The sequence below is a fragment of the Lactuca virosa genome, chromosome 1, assembly GCF_052849685.1.
Source record: "Lactuca virosa cultivar CGN04683 chromosome 1, Lactuca_virosa_CGN04683_v6, whole genome shotgun sequence".
NCBI classification, from domain to species: Eukaryota; Viridiplantae; Streptophyta; class Magnoliopsida; order Asterales; family Asteraceae; genus Lactuca; species Lactuca virosa.
In genome coordinates, this window is record NC_136426.1 from 140,798,498 (window position 1) to 140,808,217 (window position 9,720).

At 31.2% G+C, this 9,720-nt stretch overlaps 1 protein-coding gene across 1 annotated transcript; it reads right to left on the reverse strand.

The window, feature by feature from the left end:
* Positions 1–264: 264 nt before the first annotated feature.
* LOC145159015 (putative peroxygenase 3) lies at positions 265–3,437 on the reverse strand. Its single transcript, XM_079077907.1, has 6 exons — positions 3,282–3,437; positions 3,053–3,202; positions 2,087–2,172; positions 1,128–1,222; positions 799–924; positions 265–715 (listed from the first exon to the last, which is right to left on the reverse strand). Exons 1-6 carry the CDS (start codon positions 3,388–3,390, stop codon positions 562–564), a joined length of 720 nt encoding a protein of 239 aa, XP_078934033.1. The 5' UTR covers positions 3,391–3,437; the 3' UTR covers positions 265–561.
* Between the last annotated feature and the right edge of the window lie 6,283 nt (positions 3,438–9,720).

A 9,720-nucleotide genomic window follows, 5' to 3' on the forward strand; every position in this document is an offset into this window, starting at 1 on the left:
CTTCAATGCATTGTAGGAAAAAAATGGTAAAGTTGTATGGATTGTAGAAAAATGATGTGACAATTCATTGAACTCTATGAAGTTCAATGCGGATGCCCTAATGTTTACTAATAACTTTTATTTAATTCATTGACATAATGTTTTATCCATCTTATGTTTTCTAATATTTTGTTAAAACACATTTTCGTATTAACAATTAAATATTTATTCAAACATATACAAATATGGTATATACTATATAATACATGTATACATATGTAAAAATAGAAAAAGGTACACAAATATATTAAAGCATGCATGTAATCACAACAAGCCTTTGAATTGAACCTAAACTGGCATGGGTCCAATTGGTTTTTTGTTAAGTTTTGTGACGGGACAAACAACGATTGAAAGTTTGAAACACCATGGGTCCATGTTCAATAGCAATCCAAGCTTTTTTTTCGAATGTTTCTTTGCAATATCCACAGATTTAAGGCATTTAAGTTTGTTGTTGAGTACATATACTTCAACTTTTATTGCATTATTGATATATTCATTTTATGTATAGGTTTATGATCATTATCAACGTCTCTTTTTACCCTTGGTTGCATTCCTTTTGGCAATTTTGTCGAATAAACTGCCGTCGAAGACGCCTCTCATGGCTTCTTTTGACAGGTAACCTTCTTCATCTTTTGCAATTAAGTACACAGCAATCCACTCGACCTTATTTAATATCCTGTAGCATATTAAACATACTTAATTAGAATTTAAATTTGAATTGCTTAAAATGATTTTGTTTGTAGTGATCGAAGCACAAACCATCCAATGATGTCAAGTGAAACACGATTTCCTGCGGTCATACTCCATAGCTCTTTGAATGTTAGTTTATCAGGCGTAGTTTTGCCATATTTGCTGAATATGTTCTCAAAATTTGCTGGCAGATACCTAGAAAAAGAAACTAACTTCAATGTTGGTATAGCTGGTGTCATCTAACGAGGAAACTAGTTTTTCAAAGTTTGGTATTTATGTCATAAAATTAAATGTGGTAGCATACTTTGTATAAAATCCATTTTGTTGCACAAATTAAAAAAAAATGATGTTTTTACATTAGTAGGACATTAACCCCTCATATAATATATATAAAGTACCTTCCTTCCGTGTCATATGTTCCAGAATCACTTGGATGCTTGCATTTATGTACGTTGGCTATGTAAATTGGAAACAATAGAGATGGAATGTAACCCTGCAATACATACGAGTATCAGTAGTTTCATTAACTTAGTGTCCGGTTTGCTACGTAACCCATCAGGAGTTTCATCAACCCATCACTATTTCTACAATTGTCTACTATGACAATGCCAGTGTTGTTGTTTATTCGATATCGAATCCTATTCAACATCATAGAACAAAGCATATTGAGATTGATATTCAACTTTTCTGAACAAAGTTGTGATTGGTCAACTTCTGGGTGCTTAACACTTTCTTGATTTCCCGTCTATTTTGAATGTTTAGATTCAATTTCTCAAAGTGTGGGAGAAAGTTAGTGTTATTATTTATGATGTATTATTATTTTGGCCCAATGGCTTTAGCCCATTGAGGTGATCTTTCTATATATTAATGTTTATCGAGAGGAAATTTGCAAGGGAGAATACTGTGTCATTTATTAGCATAAGCTGTTATATGTGGATTTATCAGTAGCAAAACATGTTTGATGTGCATGCTAAAAAAATATCTTAAATCCGATTGTAACTAGTTGAACCAAACTGATCAATTTGCTTTGGGTCAATTTGGGCACCTAAATACGTACATTAATTAATAATCTTGTTATTTTGGTTTCCAATATTCTCAAACGACTTTCTTGATAATTTTTTACTTCAACTGTATATACCACATCATATATATATATATATATATATATATATATATATATATATATATATATATATATATATATATATATATATATATAATTTTTCATCTTTTTTTAACTGGCTCAAGTATTAACTTACGTTGTTGTTCGAGGCGAAACATAAAGGTTCACAACTTTAAGCGTAATTAAGAGGTTTGATATCTTGAAAAAGCACATAGACACTAAACTTAAACTCACCGGGAGAGACGGGTAACTAAATAGCAGGTGAGTAAAGAACGTAAAGAGAACGTTCGCTACTATATTGAACCCAAGTGCTTGACATCCTGAAAAATTAAAGTGAGAACTTCGTTAGTAGCTGAGTCGGATAAAAGTTACAAAAATAATTATATTAATTTATTTCTAAGGATTAAAAATTATTTACCTTATGACTATAAGTATATACTAAGATATTTTAAACATATCTATTAACAAATCAAATTGGATGACCTGTTCTACTTGGATCTGTATATACGTCGATATTAATATATCATATTGGTATCAGCTTGAACATATCAAAGATTTTTCTTTAATAATGTAATTTATTAAAATTAATACAGAAGTTTAACACTACGGATCGCTTTCATGCCATGTTGACAAAAACTCTTTCATATGTCCAAGAGTATAAAACGGTATTTTAAAAATGAATTAATTAATTTAGAAAAGTTTGGTAGGCCAAATATGACTATATCATTGTTAGTTAGGCCATCTCCAATGGGAGTTGTATAACAGTTCAATAGAATAAATTTGAATATAATATTGATGAGAGAAGGTAGAGTTGAATGGCCATTCAACAATTATAATGCAAATTTATGAGTTTTTTAAGAGTTGAAGTATTCTCTCTCCTACTTGGGATTTCATTGAACTCTCCATTGGTTTAATCCATTGGAGATGGCTTTAGGTTCAGTTCAACAGTCCGGATAGCTTTCATGCAATGTTGACAAGAAACTCTTTCATATGTCACAAAAATTTATAGACACGCTTATATATAAAAGTTTCGACTTCAAAATGAAATTTATATATTCGATATTGAAAAACGTAATCTATATGATAAAAAAAATTGTTGCTTAAATTAACAAGTATGAGATAATAAGTAGTTATACGAGTCCATTACTCCTTAATATAAAATGAAATTCAAAGATTTGGGAAGTATAGTTTGGCATTCACCGGTGTAAGTCTCCCAAGGATAAATAAGGCCATCGTTGTCTTGATCAAAGAAGGCGGCATGCTGTTGGACCACGCTCATGCCACGAGCGTTGTGATCTGGTGTGCCATCAGGATGTTCCATGTCAGGTGCAACCATAGCTCTAGCCATGTCTTTTGAAGAACACATAAATCAGTCTAACTAGATAAACAATTAATGATTCAACAAGCGTGAGTTGTTACAAAAGCTTACAGGGTTTAGGAATGGATGACTCAAGATCACTGCGAATAGGACGTTCGGATGTAACAGGTGCCCTGGGTGCAACTGTCGCCATTGAAACAGGGTCATTGCTCAACTCCATCTTTCAATATTTGTGGAAGAAGAACGTGATGATAATGGTATTTATAGAAATATATAAACATAAAATAAAATAGTAGTTAAGTTGAATGAGTGTCGTGCGGGCAAAAGCTAATGGCATGGACCTTCAATGTCAATCAAACGAGGGACACAAGGTTAATAAAAAATTTAAGACAAAACTTCATAAATGGTCCCTCGAGTTTCATAAAATCTGAAGTTTTGTCCCTAATTAAAAAAAAATCTTACGGATGATCTCTATGGTTTCAAAACTTGTAAAGTTTAAGTCCTTATGGCTAACTCCATCGGTATTTGTCCATTAAGTAAAGGGCATTTTCGTCATTTCACTACCCATGGACCATTAATGAGGTTTTCTATTATTATTTATTTTTAAAAAGAAAAAATAAAAGTTAATCTCTCTCTCTCTCTCTCTCTCTCTCTCTCTCTCTCTCTCTCCCTCCCTCCTGCAAACCAATTAAACCAATCATCTGAGATCAATCGAAATTCTTAGGGGTTGTTTGGATAAATAGTTTTTAGCTTATTAGCTTATTGCTTATTTGCTTATTGTTGTGGGAATAAGCATTTGTTTAAAATGTGTTTGGATTAGCATATTACGGTGGGAATAAGCAATAAGCAATAAGCATTTTAAATGTTTGGCAAACAAAACAGCTTATATGAGTAAAATGACCAATAAGCAATAAGCAATAAGCATTCCCCCCGTTGCTTATTAAAATCAGCTTATTTGGCTTATTCCTACCGCAATAAGCTGATTTTTAACGACTCATATCCAAACACTTAAATTTGTTTATTGCAGTGGGATTAAACAATAAGCAATAAGCAGCCTATTTTTTCCCTATCCAAACACCCCCTTAATAACCCAGATCAAGAATGTCGTTTTTTATCTTACCCGTTATTTACTTCGTCATTGTCATCAATCTAATCATATCTCTCTCGCAATACTCATCATCGTCATCAATCTCATCGGATCTTTCTTGCAGTTCTTTAAAAACTAGTTCATGGAGGGACTCACTTGGGAGAAGCGTGTCAAATCAACCGATGGGATCTGGTCAAGAAACAGGTTCTCTGTTTTAGTCACCGGAGCAGTGGGATTCGTCGGAACCCATGTCAACGTCGCCTTGAAATGTCGTGGGGATGGCGTTTTATGTCCATAGCCACATTGTTGCAACTGTTAATCTTCTTGAAGTTTGTAAAAGTGCAAATATACAAGTCAAGATGTCAGAATAAACCTTTGAATCTATTTTAATTCATCAGGCAACAATCGTTTGGGCATCATCAAATCGAGGAGGATTTCTTGTTAAAGCTGTTGTCGGGTACAAAATAGAGAAGAGGAGGTGTTACCGTGCTTGGATCCGATAAGCTGTTACCGATGAGTTTGTTAAAGCTGTTACCAATTTCTTGTTAAAGTTGTTATCTTCACTACCAGATTTTTTGATAAAGTTGCACCGATGAGTTTCACGGTAATGTTTTCCGAGTTCAGCATAACAAAACGGTGGAAGGAGGGTATTTATTTGATTATTTGTGTGTATAAGGTGTGTGTGTTTAAATGGTGGAAAGAACATATAAAAAAAATCTGGAGTGTGGGCGTTGTTCTTATTTTTTGGGATTTTTTAGATTTTTGTTTTTGTTTTCTTATCATTTTATGCATGTTACCGGAAAAGTATACTTTTAAGGAAATCATTGGGAAGATGGAACCTATTCCACATTCTTATTATGAAAGTTTTGTCAAAAATTAAAAACAAACACGCCAATTTTATATATATATATATATATATATATATATATATATATATATATATATATATATATATATATATATATATCTTTTGACCTCATTTGTTAAATAAAAATACTGCAATTAAGGAATTGTTTATAGCATTTTTGTTTTTTGTAAAGTATGCATGAACCCATTATGGTTATAAATTCATCGACTATTTGTTAAACACAAAATGAAAGCAAATTATTCAATTAATCTTAGACGATATATTTCACTATTTAAAAGAAATCAACATTTTAATGACTCAAGTAGCAACATCGAACAGAAGTCAAAAGCAGCTAGTTTTTGGAGCACATGGTTTTATCAAACAACTACCTAACAAAAACAATTATCCAACATCATTTTCCATTATGTATAAAAAAAAGCCTATTTCAGAAATTTATCAAACATCATTCTACTTTCAAGCTCTTTTCTAAAACATGAAGATGGGAAGAGTCTGAAGGGCAATGCACAAACCAACCCCGGTCTTGAAGAGGATATAGAACACGATATGACCACAAACACAAGATTATGCTCCCTTTGGTTTTGCTCCTGATATGAATATATATCCACTTCGCTTATCCTCGTATTGCGTTTCGATGTTTAAAGTTACCAAATCATCCTCTCAAAACCGTACTTGGTATCTATTATTTGTAAATTTATTAACATATAAAACATAAACATAAAAATTTTAAATGAACTAAATGCATGTGGCCATAGTTTGAAATGTTGACTTCTAATTAATGAGCTAGGAATAAAAAACCATAAAGAAAATATAAAAAACATTAATAAATTTGAAAAGAGGTTAAAAATGCATAGTATGCCAAGGATAACGATAAATTACACATTTGACCCTAAAATTTTTTAAAAATATCAAGTTAGAAATAGCTTCAAAAGAAATTGTTTTTATCGAAAATATTGGAAAAGAAATATATAAAAAAAACTACAATGATGTTATGATATTTCTTGCAATAAAAAAATAAACACAATTCTTACAAAATTTTCAAATTCACATTTTCCAACAATGATCTTATATTGTACCAACAGTATAAAACAAATTCATATCAAGAGACTAACCTTGCAATTACTAGTCAGATAGTTATTCTAAAATAAAACTTTGAACATGCCAAACCTCAAAATAAAGTATATAATCCAACTTCCATTTTTCATATTATATGGGAAATAACACAAATCATTGACTGAATGATGCTTGCATTCAACTGTTTAATAGCAAACTGGAAAAAAAATTGTTAGTAGAAATACTAAAAAAATGAAAAACAAAAATATTCATTTAAAGTATGTCACATGGAATATAAATAATGATAATTAAAGGAAGAAGAGAGATCTTAGTACTTGATGAGAATACCTTGTAAAAATGTCGAATGAATTACACTTGCACAAGTTATTCACCACCTCAGTTTTTCTTTCCACTTCCAATTACCATTTATATCCCCATTCCTGAAAAATGGGTTACAGTAGTCAACACACTTGATTCTAAATACAACATAAAAGAATACATGAAAAAGAAAAATGATTTGTTTTTCTATATCTATGTCTTTCTATTGAAAAAAACTACCAATCTATAGAAATTGCATCCTAATATTCTTTAAAAAGTGAGTGAAAGAGGTTAATAGGGTGCAGTCAAACATTTATGTCATTGACAATGGACACCTAATCATCCTATCCATCCTAACCATGTTCTAACTTATGAATGCTAAATATTAAGAGAATCAAACTTACCAGGTGGAAAACTAAAAAAAATGTTGGAGTACTTATCCACGATGAGAGACTACAAGAAAATGATGATATTCTATAAACAGTAAAACAAATTATGTGATGTTAGAAACAATATCCATAAATCAAAACTTAATTAATTCTGGTGTTTATCAATTTTAACCGTTCACCCCTGCTGCTGTGGTTCTCTCATAGAGTAATTGGAGTAATGAAAATTTGTACATTGATTGTAAGTCTTACAACATATACTGAGAAACAAATTTCAAAAAGTTATTCAGTAACAATATATACCTTATTTATTCCATGGGGTTATGAACATCATTGTTGAGCTGTAGAACATTGATCAGAGTTATTCAGTAACATCAGTTGTAGAACATCATAGGAAAAAACATAGAATGTGTCAACACTAATAAAAAATCAGATGTATTATCCAATAGATTAATGAAACTTGACAAACATTAGCAAAAACAATACATGGTAAAAGTTTCCTATAGCCGATGAGAGAAGATGCCCCCATAACACAACAATGATTAAGCGATGGTGGAGACAGAAATGCATGTTAGTGGTTACCATTTAGGGAAGAGAGAAATAAACATTGGAATGGAGATAGTGGTCACCGTTTAGGGAAGAGAGAAATAGATCAATTCAGAAATTGCGGTGAAAGCAACAAATCAATCATCAATTATTAAAAGTAAACCACTTTTAAGTAAATAGAGAGAGAGAGGGAGAGAGAGAGAGAGAGAGAGAGAGAGAGAGAGAGAGAAACAGAAGGCGGTGATGGAAGTAACTCACAATTCGAGAGAGGGGAAGAGCAAGAAAAGTATAGTCAGGGTGAAGGAAAGCATCGAGAGTGAGGGATGTACAGCTTAGGGTTTCTATATCGATGAATATAGTCAGGGACAACAATGTGTAGGTAGCTATTCGATATTCAGGGCATGAGTGCATTTGTAGTTTCTGATCTTCGCTGAAATATGATGACGGTTACAGAGGATAAACGAATTAGGAAAAGAAATCGATGATGTTCGTTTGAAGATGTCGATGGTGGTTTTGTACATTTTTGTATGTGTGGTAACTAATGGGGTGGAATTAGTAAGAAAAAGGAGAGCTCGATGATAGCAATTGTAGATGATGGTGGTGACAGTACCTTTTGGATCTAGGGTTTTCTCAAAGGTAGTGGTGGTGGCGGAGAAATGTGGTGGCAGTTGCAAATGGTGATCGTGAAGGTGGCGGTGTCATCGGTTACGGAAAAGGAAGGTGGTAGTGGTGGTGGTGGAGGGGAGCTGTGGTGGCGATCGTATTCTTAGAGATTTGGAGAGACGAAATTTAGAGAGAAAATTGAGAGATTGTTGTTTCATATGGGAGATATAAATAAGTAGTCAAGATATGGATTAAATTTGTTGAGAGCGAGGGGATGCTTGGTCAACTTTGACCAAGATTATCTCCTTAATTCTCTATAAATGTATTATTATCTTGACTTTTTTACTTTAGTCGACTATGATTAAGTTTTTTCACTGCATAAACCATTTGTGTGTATTGTAATATAATTTTGTACCTCTTAAAATTCAGCAGCTAAATTTCAAAAGTTATGTTGACTCATTCTAATAAAAAAATACATTTTTTTCTTCTGAATTTAAATCCTCTATATTGGGTAAGATAAGGATGTAGGTTTGAATGTTTCAATATTAATTTTACACTTGTATTTAATGCATTGTATTTTATAATTTATTGATGGTTTGTTGTATTATTAGCTTAAACACTTGGACGTCTTAAATTTATTTTTAGAAATAGTAAGGTTTATATAATAATATAGTAATATATATATATATATATATATATATATATATATATATATATATATATATATATATATATATATATATATATATATATGGTGAGGTTAAATAGAGAACCATAATTAACCAAGGAACCAATGAACCAATCGTGAGCGTCGGAAATCATAACGATCAACGGCCAAGGAAATAGATGTACACTTTTACATTTGAAGCACACACAACGGATTATACCAAAAAATCCACCATTTACAAAAAAAGTCACCACTTTTTTTCGTTTAAAATTTTTTTTAGGCCATGATTTTTATCCAAAAAAAAATCGAATATACCGTTGTTCACGATTTTTCGTCCTCTTTCCATAGAGATCCATGATGATATATAAAAAACGAATTTTTTTTTTCGAAAAAAAACTCACTTCATTTTATTTGATGAAAAAAGTTAAGGTCTATTTTTTATAGCAAAAAAATTAATAAATATATCAAAATTCATATTTTTTGTACTTTTTAAACGTAGATTCATATTCATGTTAAAAAAAACGATATTTCAGTTCTGATTCACATTGTGAACCTGTTCAGATTCATATTGTAAACCTGTTCAGATTCACATTGTGAACCTCCTCAGATTCACAGTGTGCATAATAATAAGTCAGATTCACAGTGTGAATCTGAACTGATCGGAGCTTTTTCACATTGTGAATGTTAAAATTTGAAATATTTACAATTTAGATTCACACTTACTGATCGAGGCTTTTTTTTGTGAACTTTCTCAGATTCACAGTGTGCATAATAGTAATTCAGATTCACAATGTGAATCTGAACTGTTCGAGATTTTTCATATTGTGAATGTTAAAAATTGAAATATTTACAGTTTAGATTCACAGTGTGAATCTACACTGTTCGAGGGTTTTTTTTTAATCGGTGTTGATGTTTATTAATAGAGTACAAAAAATTAATATTTTTGGTATATAGTAGTTTTTTTTATAAAAATAAACTTAAATATTGAAAAAACTAAGAAAATTAAGTGAGTTTTTTTTCGAAAA

Coding starts and splice junctions, on each gene's coding strand:
- LOC145159015 (XM_079077907.1), bottom strand. CDS start 3,390: ATGGAGTTGAGCAATGACCCTGTTTCAATGGCGACAGTTGCACCCAGG. Junction 2,173..3,052: donor TCCTTGGGAGACTTACACCG/GTGAATGCCAAA, acceptor TTAATTTTTCAG/GATGTCAAGCACTTGGGTTC. Junction 716..798: donor TCACTTGACATCATTGGATG/GTTTGTGCTTCG, acceptor AATATGCTACAG/GATATTAAATAAGGTCGAGT.